The sequence below is a fragment of the Leguminivora glycinivorella genome, chromosome 26, assembly GCF_023078275.1.
Source record: "Leguminivora glycinivorella isolate SPB_JAAS2020 chromosome 26, LegGlyc_1.1, whole genome shotgun sequence".
Classification (NCBI taxonomy): domain Eukaryota; kingdom Metazoa; phylum Arthropoda; class Insecta; order Lepidoptera; family Tortricidae; genus Leguminivora; species Leguminivora glycinivorella.
The window spans coordinates 5,030,333-5,046,351 of NC_062996.1; the positions used below are offsets into that span (position 1 = coordinate 5,030,333).

The 16,019-nt window shown below is 39.5% G+C and overlaps 2 protein-coding genes across 2 annotated transcripts in view; one reads left to right on the forward strand and one right to left on the reverse strand.

Moving 5' to 3' along the window:
- LOC125240113 overlaps positions 1–5,388 on the reverse strand; it is a 99,090-nt gene extending 93,702 nt beyond the window's left edge. The window contains 1 exon segment of the mRNA XM_048147959.1: positions 5,209–5,388. The gene's annotated coding sequence lies outside the window, so the exon portion shown is untranslated.
- Positions 5,389–6,057: 669 nt separating this feature from the next.
- LOC125239769 (poly [ADP-ribose] polymerase tankyrase) overlaps positions 6,058–16,019 on the forward strand; it is a 42,625-nt gene continuing 32,663 nt past the window's right edge. The window contains 3 exon segments of the mRNA XM_048147442.1: positions 6,058–6,351; positions 7,228–7,452; positions 8,386–8,481. Coding sequence (XP_048003399.1) covers positions 6,162–6,351; positions 7,228–7,452; positions 8,386–8,481 — 511 coding nt within the window. The 5' untranslated portion in view covers positions 6,058–6,161.

Below are 16,019 nucleotides of genomic sequence, written 5' to 3' on the forward strand. Positions count from 1 at the left end.
ACATTGAGGCCTGTAGGCTGGTGAGACGGGGATTGCCTGGTCATTGCCTCTGATTCATCGGCTGAAATGTCGGGCGGTGCCATTGATGGTAAGGCGGCCTGTGGGCCGGAATCAAAAATGGGAGGTAAGTCAGGAGGTGATAACTCGCTGTCTCCAGCCGGTGTTTGACTGGACTCGGGATGACTCACGGCTGTCGGTGTGACTTGGCCCTTATATTTAATAATTTGATTTATGTGTCTTTTCACTATTTTGTTTGTTTTGTTGTCCTTTATGAGATAAAGCACACGACCTACTTTTTTGATTATAGTCCCTTGGATCCAAGTGAAACGATTTTTATTTATAAAGTTTTTATATAAAACTGGCTCGTTCGTAATAAATGAACATCTGTTTACTCCACCGTAATATTTAATCTGCGAGCACTGTTTATTGTGAACAAAAGAGTCAGATGTGGTGAGCGGAGTTGATGATGATGACTTTTCTGATGTAACACGTAACAAATCTAATCGTGATCTCAATTGTCTACCAAATACCAGCTGTGCTGGTGATTTCCCTGTAGTAGTGTGTTTTGAATTCCTGTAGTGAAATAGGTATTTTAACAATTGGTTATTCACACTTTTACCTTTCGCGTTTGACATAAGTGCGGCTTTTAGGGCCCTTTTAATCACCTTAATATATGCCTCCGCGAATCCGTTACTGGATGGATGATAAACCGGTGATGTTAGATGTTGTATGCCATTTAAAACACAAAATTCTTCAAAGTATTGACTTACAAAAGAAGTGCCGTTATCACTGACTACTGTACAAGGGATACCGTACCTAGACATGAATTCGTACAGTTTATCAACTACATTGATTGATGACGAATTGCTTTTCATATCATAGCATTCTACCCATTTACTGTAAGCGTCGACTATGACTAAGTACCAATGTTCATTAATAGGGCCCAAAAAGTCCATGTGTATTCTTTGAAATACATGTGCTGGAATTTTCCATGGTGCAAGTGGGACGCGCGGGGGAGTTGGCCGCAACCGAGTGCAAACCTCGCAGGCCCCGATCAGGTTCTCGATGGCGGCATCGATGCCTGGGAACCACAGCCGCGAACGCGCCTCCGCTTTACTCTTAACGATACCTAAATGTGCGTCGTGTAACTCTGCCAGCACCTGACTTTGTAGGCTCAAAGGAATAACGACCTTATGGCCTCTCATTAAGACACCATTTTCAACCGATAGCTGAAATCTACATTGATGGTAAGCCTTAATATCGTTATCACTAGTTTTGCGCGGCCAGCCGTTCTGCACGAAGTAAACAACTTTTTTAGAGTCGCATCATTATGCGTCTCCTGCTTTAACCGATCTAAAGTAATAGGCAAACAACTGCCCTCTAATACGAAGTTTACATATGTAGCATTGTCAGCCCCCGCGACCCCGCGCGGGCGGCTGGCTCATCCGGTAATGACGCGCGAGATAAGAAATCGGCGCAATTATTGGCACTACGTACATATTCTATTACGTAATTATATGCAGATAAGAATATTGCATATCTTTGCAGTCTGTTTGCTGTTATCTCTGGTATTCCTCGATGCGGTCCGAATATAGATAACAATGGTTGGTGATCGGTGCGTAAAATGAATGGTTCCGCACGTGCATATAAATATTGATGATATTTTTTTATTCCGAATATCAAACTTGTTGCTTCCTTTTGTATTTGCGCGTATTTTTTTCTGCGGCATTTAACGTTCGGGAAGCAAAAGAAATGGGGCGTTCAGATCCGTCTGGCTCAATTTGGGATAAAACTGCGCCAAGACCTTGGGGGACGCATCACAAGTAAGAATAAGTTTAGCGTCCGGATTATAATGTGCAAGGACTTGATCTGACGCTAACTTTTTCTTAATTTCCGTAAAAGCCTTTTCGTGTTCTGGTTTCCACTCCCACCTTACATCTTTTTTTAAAAGATCGTAAAGTGGACTCAAGATGGTAGAAGCTCGGGGCACAAAGTTCCTATAATAATTGATCAACCCTAGAAATGATTGAAGTTGATTTATGTTTTTAGGGACAGGTGCCTCGACTATAGCTTTGACCTTGGTTTTAGATTTGCTTATACCATCTTTGTTAATAACGTGGCCTAGATACGTTATTTCATTCTGGAAAAAAGAACACTTTTCCTTCTGAAGCGTCAGCCCCGCGTCTCTGAACCGCTGCAGCACCTGGTGCAGGCGCGCCACGTGCTCCTCCCTACTCCGGCCCGTGATGAGCACGTCATCCAGGAAGCATAATACTCCCTCTAAATCGGCAAGAATATTATTTAGGGCGCGTTGAAAAACCGCTGGGGCGCTAGAGAGCCCAAAAATTAAGCGGCGATATTTAAATAACCCCCGATTGGTGTTGATACACGTGATATTATCGGGGTCGTCGATTTCAAATTGATTATACGCCATGGACATATCTAGCTTCGTGAACTGTACCCCCCCGTGTAATTTCGAAAAAAGTTCTTCAATGGTAGGCAGGGGATATTTCTCAATCAGTAATTGTTTGTTTATTGTTTGAGAATAATCGGCACAGATCCTAACTGATCCGTCGCGTTTGAGCACTGGTACAATAGGCGACGCGTAATCTGAATATTCAATTTGCTCAAGAATACCTAAACTTTGTAACCGTTTAATTTCACTATCGACTTTGTCCTTTAAGGCAAATGCCACGGGGCGGGCTTTGAAAAAACTGGTTTAGCGTCCTCCTTAAGTTTTAATTTTATTTTATATGTTTTGAAACGACCTAGTTTATTCGAAAATAGTTCTGGATAACGCGACATCAAGTCACTCGCCTCGTCAGTTTCAGACTTTGTTTTTGTACAATAGAGAATAGGCGTGAGCTCCAACTTAAATTTGGAAATGAAATTTCTCCCAAGGATGACCGGACCCCCTTTAGGTATGACGTGTACATCAAGAATAAAAGTCTTGCCCATGTACGTGACCGGTAATTGTATAAATCCCGTACTTGGTATCGGAGTTTTATTATAACCGGTAAACCTCTTGTTACTAGGGGATAATGGCACTTCCTTAAACAAAGACTCGTAAGTTTTTTGTGAAATGGCGGTAATCGGGGAGCCGGTGTCTATCTCACATTCTATCGATAACCCGTTAATAATTACTGTTTCTAACATTGGTTCACCCTTCACCGAACGGATATTAAAAAACTTACCATCATCATCTTCGCTCACCTCCTCCGACTCAACGTATTTGAGGTTACACATCTTACGTAAATGACCCTTTTTTTACACCTTTTGCACTTGTAATTTGCGTAACGACAGTTTTCAGCTTTATGACTACTTAGACCGCACACAGAACACTTATTTCCGCGACCCGCCGTAGTTTCGCCGATTTTTAACACGCTCTCAGCGCCGGGCACCGCCGCCGTCGCGGCGGCCGCCAAGGTCGCGCTGGCTGCGGCGCGCGCGCACCGCACACTTTCAGCGATGTCTATTGCTTTCGCTAGGGTGAGTTCGCCGAGCTCCTTCGAAAACAATTTTTCACGCTCTTTTCCAGACTGCATGCCCATGATGAATCTGTCCAAAAGCGCCTCCTCAATGTTCTTGAACTGGCAATACGCCGCGAGCCCGCGCAGCCGCGCGGCCCACTGCGCCGAAGTTTCGCCTACCTTCTGCGTAGCCGAATGGAAGTGATAACGCTCCGCGAAGACGCAGCGCTTCGGAGTAAAATGCGCATCCAACAACTCCACCACTTCACTATAACTTTTAGTTTCAAGAACATCAGGCAGTGCAAGATTACTTGCTAATTGATAGGTACTTTCCGTAAGCGCACTTAACAAGATGGCGCGCCTTCTCACACCCGCTTTGTCGCTTGCTTGATCGATGTTGTTTGCGATGAACCACTGTTCTAGCCTATTTTTGTACGTAAGCCATTCTTGCTGTTGATGATTAAAACTTGAAAACAAGCCAACCGAGTTTGAAGTTGCCATGATACACGGTACACGGCGTTTAACACGTGAGGTAATTATCGAAACGTCGCCACTGATAGATATATGGGTCGGGAAGGCACACGAGTGAAACGACAGGTAGCCATTAGCGAACTGCTTTATTATATTGGTAACAGGGTGGGCGCAGCCACCGCGCGTACTTATCTATACCTATGCATGCATATACAACAATAAGGAAGTAATAAATTATGTGTTGCTAAAATATTAATTGTTATTGTCTATAGAAATAGGACCACCCATAAATGTAGCAACCTAACATGGTCAATTTATTTGAATAATACAAGCATGCAAACATAAAAACGTGTTTGATTTGAATGTAAAAATGTTAATAGTCAACCATGTTGATTAATAGGAAAGTATAGATTAAAATAAGTAGGCAATTAACATAATTTAGACATAATTAGTGTAACTAGTAAAGTTTAGTTGATATTGCAATATAAACTGTTGGAAATACCATTTTGATGAAGTTTAAAGATTGTTGAGTGGTGTTTTTAATAAAATAAAGTATTTTTTGAATGTTTTTGAATATTTAGACTATAGGAAATTATTAAAAATTGTTATGCTAATGATATTGACAAACTAATAGCTATTGGTAGATTTTCAATGTATCAGTGATATTTGTAAAAGAAATATTTTAGTAGTAATGATCACATTGATCACAAACTGTAATTCATAACTAATTGAGAGATTATCATTTAATTTCTCCAAGACAAGAGTCAAGGACCTACATGAGATAGCATTTACTACACGAAATTACCTTAAAGAATGCGAAGGTAATCATCCAGAAAGCGAATTTGTAGTCAAATCACACACAACACTGCAATCCGAAGGTGAAATTGCACACAAACACTGCATTGTACGCGGAGAAATCCGCAGAGGACGCTTCACAACTAATTGAATTAACCACACGTTTACCACCGCTGTTAGCTTCGCAAATATAGTTTAAGCAAACTGACGGAGGAGCGGCCGCGGCCAGAATGAACCATTCATGTAAAATGACGACCCGGCCTCGCCTAGCGAGTCTTGCGTCCTCGAGAGCGACAAAAAACCTGTTCCACCGATTCACCTACTGAACTAAAGAACGCCGTTTCCGGCACGTACTAAATTAATACTCGCCGACAAGTAACGATATAATTAACGTTATCTCTATGTTTTCCCTGCTCAAATAATGATATTTTAATCGCAAAGTACTAAATATGATAGGTGAAAGGAGACATACCTTTGCAAATAGTCGTGTATACCGACGATATGAAACTTAAGTCAGAATATTTCAGGCACTTAAATAGTTTGGCACTATATTATTGTTCACTAGTAATCCTTTTCACTGATGTTAGTCACACTCACGATAATTAAAACTGTCCAGTGTGCGGCGGATATGCGTTATCCCGTGAAAGACGCCATTTTGATTTCGTCAACTAAGTTGACAAAGACAAGATAGATCATGTACATTTCATTCTATCAGAATTACTATGAAATTGTGGTTTAATTTTTTGAGCATTATCTTTTTTGTTTAATTGTGTAATTAGGGATATGGTTTATGTTTATCGTTTCATATTTCATATAAACTTAACTGTTACTACTACTATTTCTACGCATAGAAATCATGGTTGTTATTCAGTGAATTCAGCTTACGTATAGACATTGCTTTGAAAATGCATTTTAATTAACTTTGACAAAATTATTTATTTTATTTGTTAACAAGCAAGTAATCATAATTGATTTTTCATTGGCAGATTGTTAAATTATTGCTGCTGTTCGTGTTTCTGAAAAAGTAAATTCATCTAGTTTATGGTAAAATGATACCACTACTAAAAAAGCATTTTATGTTGAGGAAAATTAAACATTATATCATTAATACTGTGATAATTTTGATCTATAAATTGATTTAATTTTTAAATTTACTATTGTAATCATAGCAAATTTATTATCTACAGTCTCAAAAAATGTATATAAGTGTATTTATTGTATTAAAGATCCATCAAAAAAATATTGCCTTCTAATTGGGGTAATGTAGTATACTACAGAGCAACACTGAAAAGTAGTTGTCAAAAAAAAAATAAGCAAAGAACTTGGCAGCTGTAGTGAAATACGTGTTTTTATTCGATAAATTAGCGAAAATGGCAGTGTAAAACGACTGTGAATGCATAACTAAATGTGCAACGTGTAATCATAATGTCGAGCCGTCGTTCAATCCTCGGTTCGACACTGGACGCTCTACCCGCGCCCACGGATCCACTTCGCGAATTGTTTGAAGCTTGCAAAACTGGTGATGCTGCGCGAGTAAAAAAGTTAATTACTCCTCAAACGGTGAATGCCAGGGACACAGCTGGTAGAAAATCTACTCCGCTACACTTCGCTGCAGGTATTCACATAAATTATATGGTGTTTGTTTTTGTTATTGTCGTAAATATCTGGTTTATTCATAAGTGAAAGGAGAGGTGTAAGGAAGTCGTTAAATTTGGCCATTGCATAATTAGTTACGGTCGTGATTGCACTGAATTTAGTGCTTTATGCGGTCCAAAACTATTGTTAGGATGTAAAATGAGGGTAACTGTTTGCAGTTACGAAATATCTGACACAAATTTTGAGCTGGAAAATGGTTGGTGGGTGGTAGAATATATGTTTATAGAATGATTGTTGTCTTGTTTATGTACCTTTACAAATGTTTTTGTGGCCAAGCATTAACTAATTAAATTAATTTTAGTATTTAGTTTGTGCAATGTAATTCCTAGATTCTTTTTTGTTTTTGTTAAACTAATTTTATTGTTGTTAAGTGTGATTATTAGTGATATTTTATGTGTGTACCTAAATTGTATGATCCCAGTTGGTCGAAATAAAGTGATTTAATTTAATTAACTTTTGTGTTGTTAAGCTACAGTTGTGAATTAGTTTAAAATATCAATGGGTACCTATGTGGTTAGCCTCATTTAATTTACTTCATAGATTATTTCTATGATGTTAAAAATGAAAACATAAATATTACTGATGAACAGGATTTGTTATTAAAGTAATGTTTATAGGAAACAAAAGGGTTTAGTTACACAACTATAATATTTTTTATTACTGAAACAAAGGACAATTATGTGTTTGCCTTTGAAAGGTCCGGCTTAAAAAATAAGTAAATACAACAGTAAAAATAAAATAATGAAAAAGTTTTGATATGTAATTTTTACCAATTTTATATATAGTAAGGTGTTTGATAAATTAGTTTTCACAAAGTTCCACAAAATAATTACAGGGTATGGACGCCGAGAAGTGGTAGAGCTCCTGATAGGCGCGGGAGCAGCGCTACAAGCCCGAGACGACGGCGGGCTCCAACCATTACACAATGCATGCTCCTTCGGTCACGCTGATGTTGTCCGGGCGCTGCTGAGTGCAGGTGCTGCGCCGGCAGCCAGAGATAATTGGGGGTATACTCCGCTGCACGAGGCTGCTGCGAAGGGGAAGGTTGATGTTTGTATTGGTAAGTCCTGGGTTTTTTATTTGTCAGCCAAAACAGTATTTCAATGATTTTCACTTTTTGAGCCCCAATGGGTTATTATGCAAAAGAGTAAGTAGTAGACTTTGGATCATAGCAACGAAAAGATGATTTGGGATGAAGACAGTATATGCTGATGTACCCTGCAGCAGCGGCTGGTCCATACAAGCCGATTCCCACCGGCTTGCCTAAAATTGATTACTGGTAAAGTACCTAATGTTGAAGGTAGGTTTCTTTTTGCTTTGGAGTTGCCTAGTAGAAATTTTCACCAGCCGCCACTGGTACCCTGCTATAATGAATCATATACAGAATTTTAGAGAACCTCAAATCTTATTCACCCTCAGTTCATAGTATTAGTAATGTGCAGGGGGCAAATGGGGGCAATTAAATAAATAAATAAATAATAAAGAAATATTGGGGACACCTCAATACATAGATCAACTTAGCCTCAAACTAAGCAAAGCTTGTACTATGGGTGCTAAGCGACGATATACATACTTAAATAGATAAATACATACTTATATACATAGAAAACATCCATGACTCAGGAACAAATATCTGTGCTCATCACACAAATAAATCCCCTTACCGGGATTCGAACCCAGGACCGCGGCTCAGCAGGCAGGGTCAACCGGTTGTCAATTGTAACTAATCTATTTTTTCCATTATTACACTATGATGTTGAGTTCTACATGTATCCACTGAACACCCCTACCATATATAATCGTGGACACTCCATTTAATAATGCAAACATTGTATAATATTTAAAAAATGGACTCCTTATATTTGTCTCCCAGTCGAGATATCGCTGTACCTTACCTATAATTTTCCGAGTGAGGGAAACCTTTGTATTTTCAAGTCCAGTTAATTGCAAATTATGATTAGAGCACTGAGTGATATTGAATTATCCATTTCAGCACTTCTTCAACATGGCGCGGACCCAAACATCAGAAACACAGAAGGAAAGACCCCGTTAGATCTAGCAGATTCTGCCACCAGACCTGTTCTTACTGGTAAATTTAAAATGCTGTTTTACAGCTTGCCAAAAAAGAGTATTAATTAAAAAGTGGCAACATGTAGTGTCATTGTGGTAGCATTACTAATTTTTTGCCAGTATGTATTTGTAGAATAGTTTTTGACTCATATGACTGTTTTATACAGTCGAGCTCATAAATATGTGTACAGATGTAGTGTGAAAACAGTTGCCTCCGTATTGTTACGGAAACGTACGAACGTGTCATGCTATTTCAGTCAGTCTCAGTACAAGATGTACTGACATTAACTGAACTAGCATGACAAATACGAACGTTTCCGAAGGAAACCCTTTTCGCACTACGTGAAAATATGTATACATATTTATAAACTCGTACATTTGAATGCTATCTAGACAAACATCTTGTTACTAGAGTTATCGTCGAAGATTTTTGCGTCCGTACTACTTGATCTAATCATTCTGATCATACAATTATCTGGGTGATAAATTGTTCGATTGCAGACTGGCCAAGCCCCAAACTATACTAGCGTGGCTTCCCACCTGCATTACTTTACTAAATATTTACATCTAAATTTTATCTCACTGTAAATAGTAGTATGTTATCCTAATTCCGTAGTAATTCTACCTAGCACAACGTATAGGCATTGCCATCCAACGTGGCAATGCCGCCAGCCTTCTTGGCACCTTGCCACAAGGTGCAAATTTAGAGCCGATTTTTTACTTATAGTTTTTATTTACTTTTATTATAACAGGGTATTTTTTAGCTTATATTGAAATTGTTAATTTATATTGTAGTGTATTTCTACCTACCTTGTTAGCGCTTTCACAACATACTTATGCGGGAAATTAATTTATATGACAATAGCGGGCCTTCAAAACGCTACGAAGGATATGTTTTTGAATAATTTAGCTTCGAAATAAATGGACTGTATAAATTTGAATATTAAGTAAATTACGACACAAAATACTTGCTTGCACCTTGTTTAAAAGGAAAGAGGAAAATGCCAACGCCTACCTTTATAGCTTTTCTTCTAGGTCTTCTCAGCTGATCAGCTTTTCCAAAACTCCCTTCAGCAATCGGCACAATAGACGATACACTTGTCCACAACAGTTTTTAGGGGCGCGTTAATATTTATCACATTTTTGATATTTAGCCATGCGCAGGCTGTTAGCCAAACGGAGCTTAGACGGGGACTGATCGAGGCGAAAATTGCTTCTCGAATCGCGGCGAGTGAGACAGATATACTCATCTCACGTGCGTTGGCAAAGGATAGGTGACTTGGAAGGGTGAGGTGATTCGCAAGTACCTACATTTGAAAATATTAATATAAAACTACCTTAAATGTAAAAATAATAAATTTGGAACTCAACATCCCCCCGGCCTTGAAGGATCCCATCCCCCCGGCCTTGAAGGATCCCTTCAAAAGAAAAGGAAGGAAAGAGCTAAGTGCCAACTGCACATAAATATAACGCGGTATAAGGTCATTGTGCCAAGTTACTTACTTTCTAAGTTCATTATGACGAAATTACAAACGAGAGAATAACCTAACACTACAACAGCAAAAGGTTGAAAATACACAATATTAAATTTGCGCTTATTCACTAAGCAAGTTAGTTTAAAGAAAAACGTAACTTATTATAACTTAAATATAACTACCCATATTTAATTTGTCTACATTAGACGCGGGCTAAAACTAAGTTTCTAAACTAAATAAGACTCCTATTGAGTCGGTAACGGGCATAGCCGTATGACTGGACGTTTATACGTGCCAGTTTTCGTTTTTACTTCCGCTACGCGTATAACTCCATCCTGGCTATTAGGATAGATATTAGTAATAATACCTAAAGGCCATTGCAGAGGCGGAGCGTTATCTACCTTTAATATTACTACGGTACCAATTTTTATTGGATTAGAAGGTGTATTCCATTTTTCGCGTTGTTGCAAATTATGCAAATACTCCGTTCTGAATCGCTTCCAATACGATTGCACGAGCGAGTCCAATAATGAGTACCGCGACAGTAAATTCGTATTTTCATCGGACAGATCAGCCGCTGGTAAAAATTCCAATGGCGACATGGTCAAAAAATGCGAAGGAGTAAGCGCGAGCGGCTCAGAAGGATCAGAGCTTAAAACGTATAAAGGACGACTGTTGAGCACGGCCTCTAACTGAACAAGAACAGTTTCTAACTCCTGAAAAGTTAAAGTTTGCTTGCCAATTACTCTAAACAGTAAAGTCTTGGAACTTTTTATATTAGCTTCCCAAATGCCTCCGAAGTGGCTAGCGGTGGGAGGATTCATTTTCCATGTAATACGATGTTTCGCGAGCTCATTGCTGAAAGTTTGATAATAATCGTCAGATTCTAAAAGGTCGTGGAGCTCCTTGAAATAAGCTTTCGCGGATACAAAATTTGTTCCATTGTCGGAATAAATAAAATTACACGGACCTCGTCGCGATAAAAAGCGCTTAAAAGCGTCTATAAAACAAGCAGCCGTCAAATTTGAAGCTAATTCTATATGAACTGCTTTTGTCACAAGACAAATAAAAAGGCAAATGTAAACCTTGACGCTGCGCACGCCTCGTTTCCTATAAGGGGTGGCGTACAAAGGGCCAGCAAAGTCTATACCCGTATGCATAAAAGCTTTGCATTGCTCTAAGCGGCATTTAGGTAAGCTAGACATTAGCGGAAAAGTAGGTCTGGGGTTTAAACTGAAACAACGGTTACATTTTTGAGTGATATGCCTAACAATACGACGACAGGAAATTATCCAAAATTTAGTTTTTAATATACCTACTAAATGTTGCGGTCCTGCATGAAGGTTGTTGCGGTGGTAATGATCAATTAACAATTCTACAACGTGACCCTTTTTGGGTAAAATTATAGGATGTTTCGATTCGTAATCGAGCGAAGAGTTCGATAAGCGACCTCCTACGCGTAAAATTCCATCTGAAAGGAAAGGAAATAATTTTTGTAACTTTAAAGAACATTTAAGTCCATTTGAAATAGCCTTGATGTCGGCTGAGAAATTAGCATTTTGTATCGCTTTTAAAATTTCAAGCTCAGCAGTATTTAAATCATTAGCGGTAATTACCTCATTTGGAGATAACTTTTTATAAAACGTAAAACATAAACTGTGACTCGAAGCAGCTTGTTCCAGGAGGAACAGCGTGTCGCGAGAGATAGAAACGGATGTTCAGGCTTATTAGCCTCTGTGGTCACGTGGGACAAAGTTTTTTCTTCGGGTAAAGGTGCCCGCTTTGGAACGAAACTTTGTATAGGCCAACGCTCTGTAGCCTGTGATAACCAAACTGGACCTTTAAACCAGAGCTCATGTTGAACCAACAGAGAAGGGGTGAGACCACGTGACACGCAGTCAGCGGGGTTTTGTGCACCTGCAACGTGGTATAAATTGCCAGGCGAAATGTTACTTTGAATTTGTGATATGCGGTTAGCGACGTAGGTGTCGAACCTATGCGGAGAGGCAACCGACCAACATAAGGCGACCTCTGAGTCTGAGAATGCATAAATATTTTTTATTTTATGCCTACTGGACATAGTGTCGTGAACTTCTTTAAGAAGCCGAGAAAGAAGCAGAATTCCGCAAAGCTCTAGACGAGCAAGTGTGATTTTAGGTTTAGCGGAAGCTACCCTAGACTTCGAACACAATAACGTAACTACGGGTGGCTCGTTACCGTTCACGACGTGTGCATATATGACGCAACCGTATGCGGATTCACTGGCGTCAGAAAAACCAACCAGCGAAACTTGAGACCTCGTCTCAATTCCTAAATGTCGGGGAAAATTTAGCTGAGATATTAACGGTAGCTCAGCTAAATATTGTTGCCATAGCTTAATAATATGAGGGGGTGGCTCTTCATCCCAATCGATGGAAAGAAGCCAAAGTTGCTTAATAATCAACTTAGCATATAAAATTACAGGCCCGACGAGTCCTAAGACATCGTACAGACGCGCGGTGGCCGAAAGAATGGCGCGTTTAGTGCAAACGGACGGCGGGTTAGAGATATCGAAAACAAAGCAGTCTCGCGTAGGTAGCCATTTCAAACCTAGGATCTTAAACGTATCTCCGTCATCGAAGGAGATAGATTTAGATTGTCGGTGAGACTCAGGTATGTGCTCAAGCAGCTCCCGCGAATTCGAAGACCACTTGAGCAAATCGAATCCGCCTGCTTTGAAGAGGGCGATCAGCTCATCCGCTATCTTAACTGCTTCCTCGGTTGAAAAAGTAGAAGTAGCCAGATCGTCCATATAGACATCTCTTTCGAGCACAGAGGCTGCCTTTGGCCATCTGTGCCGCTCGTCTGCAGCTAACTGACGTAAAGTCCGAATAGCCAGAAAAGCTGACGGTCGAAGTCCAAATGTTACTCGAGTAAAGGTTAACACTTCGAGCGGGTCGGTATCAGAAAACCGATATAAAATACGTTGGTATTTCCGGTGTGAAGAATTCACATAAATGCATAAATACATCTGTTTTACGTCAGCGAAAAATGCGATCTTATAAATGCGTACATTTAACAAAATGTGAAATATATTAGCCTGTAAGTTACGTCCGGAATGCAAAATATCATTTAAAGAAAGACCCGTATCTGTCTTCGCACTTCCGTCCAGAACCGGTCTTACTTTTGTGCTAATTTTATCATTACGTAACACAGGGCGGTGCGGTAGATAAAATCCATCAGTAGATTCGTCATCAGCTGACGCGCGGGTGAGAATACCTTTATCAAGATAATCGCGAATAACTTCGTCGTATCCAGACTTAAGCTCAGGATTTTTTGAAAATTTCTTTTCTAAAAGCAAAAAACGCCTTTTTGCGGTTTTAAAGGAGTCGCCCAATGTATGAGGATCATCCTTAAATGGAAGGTCCACAGTATAACTGCCGTCGTTATTACGGACAGTGGTTGCGGTATAAATATCTTCACATTTTTGGTCATCGGGACTCAAAAATGTGCGAGAAGGTATTTCTTCAGTTGCCCAAAAGCTCTCTACTAACTTGTGAAGAGGATCGCTAGTAAACGCGCAGAGTGTGCGAGAGGCTGTAGGAGGGTTAACTATAGCCGCGTCACCCATTAAAATGTACCCTAGGGTCGTTTCAAACACGGTAGGTATTATAGGATTCGAGCTTTCGATTTTGTTTGATAACAATATTTTACAATATACATTGACCCCCAGGAGTATATCTATAGGACCAGGTTCAGAAAAACCATCGTCAGCTAAAGGTAAATTTAAATTGCGAGCATAATTTACAACTTCCCTATCTATGCGCGAGTCGGGCAATTCAGACGTAATGCGGTCGACAACACGAGGGCGAATCGAATATCGATATGATTCATCCTTTAAAGATGAAAAAGTTAACGCGGTATGCCCCTTGGTCTTGAGGGTTAACTCTCCCAAACCAGTGGCTTCAGTAGGGTATAGCGGTTTATTTATAGCTAGCGAGAGACGCTTGCAACAAGCGACAGATATGTAATCTGACATGGATCCTGGGTCAATCAATGCGCGCAGGACATGTGTGCGGTTTAAGGAATCAATAACCTTAATTTTAGCGGTCGCAAGTAAAGCAGTAACTAAACATTGGTTACTGTTATCTTCGCCAGCAAAAGTACACAAAGAAACTGTGTTTTCCTCATGACGAGAAATCAAGCCATTTTCGACCTTAACGGCAGCAATCGCCGGGTCTATAATATTAGCTTGCGCGGTGCGGTTGACCTCAGCACTGGGTAAGGCTGTGGTCGGGTCATAAGCGGGAGCGGGTGCGGGAATAACAACATTATTTGTTGCAGCGGGAAAACAATTATTAGAAGCGGGTGCGGATACCACTGCACTTACATTGCAGTGAGATTTCTCTTTGGTATTGAAATGCAACATCGTATGATGTCTTAACGAACAATGAGAACAATGTCGCTTGGAAGTACAAGAGGAAGTCTTATGTTTCACACTTAAGCAGTTATTACAATAAGCGTTAGATTTTATAAAATTGAACCTGTCATGCGGAGTCATATTATTAAAAGATTGACATGAATATAAATGTTCATGTTGTTTATTTTTGCATAAAGAACATTTATCGCTGGCGCCTTTGTCATTGGCCGCATCCGTGTTTACGAATGATTTAGTTTTTTGCAAGAGATGCTTTTTAGCCGATATTTCAACTGGCTTACTAATTGCCGCATTTGGCGAACGAGACAACACTTTATTTTGTTCTTTGACGAATTCAATTAAATTTTGATAAGTAGGTATTTTGTCTTTGCGGTATGTAATTTCGAACAATTTAATTGTATCGGCATCTAACTTTTGCAGCGCTAAATGTAACAACATGAAATCGGTTAAATCGACAAGGTTCAACTGCTTAAGGGCTTCTACAGACGAGTTGAATTTATTTAAGAATGAATCCAAGCCGGCGGCATTGGTTGCGGTTAATTGTTTGAACGTTAGCAACTGATTAAAATATGTTGACGCCAACGAACGCGGGTCATCATATTTTTGTATCAATGCGTTCCAAATAATATGGTAATTTTCAGCGGTTGCTGGCAAGCCGGAACAAACACTTGTGGCGTTGCCGGTTAATTTGCCAACTAAATAGTACACCTTCTCGCTGTCAGTCAGCGACGAGTTTTCATGAATAACACTTTTGAACTGTTGATAAAACAAAGGCCAGTTTTTTACATCTCCGTCAAAAGAAAGCAATTCTAATTTAGGCAGGCGGCATATTGGTTTTAAAGAGTGCGCAGGTTCAGAGGGAACCTTAGACTCGTTGTCGATTAGAACTTGCTTAATGTAACAAAACATTTCCTCAAATGCCGACCAAGACTCGTAATCTACTTCAGCATCGGGCTGCATTTGCAACTGCAATAAATTATAGGACTCTAAAACGGTTTGATAATCTTCACGCATTTTATCCAAATTTAATGTACTAGTGTGAAATGCCCTATATTGAGATGGATCGGTTTCCGCCTTGTAAGCAAGTTCCAATATATTTTCGACGCGCTTGTAAATAACGTCGCGCCGAACTGTATAGAGGGCTAGCTGATTTTTGTTTGTGTTATAATTATCGCTAATAAAGCCCTCGCTGCCTTTCCTGGCTTTTGATGATTTAGACATCTTGTTGAGAATTAACAAGTTTTACAATAAAACTAATAAATCGAACGTCGTAAATAAACTAATGTACCTACGAGGTATAAGTATAAAGGTGTAGTGTACTATTTAGTTTGACAATGCGGTCAAACATATAATTATTCGAATGAAATAAACAGTATACCTACGCGTTTTAAATAAAACGAGTTCCCTAATAAATAGGTATACCTAACGAACACTAGCTGCGAGCCAACCGATAATAAGCGGAACAAATATTTTTCTACCTGTAATATTTCGGTAAGCGGTGCGGTGCGGTTTGGCTGACCGAGCAGTGCAATCATATATGGAATGAAAACGATCGGAATGAACGAAAGTGAGCCGAACAATTCCGAAGATTCACGAATGAATATCTTGACTATTTCAAATATGGCTAACAATTTTGAAATGCGAACAAAGGAAAAATGGAACACG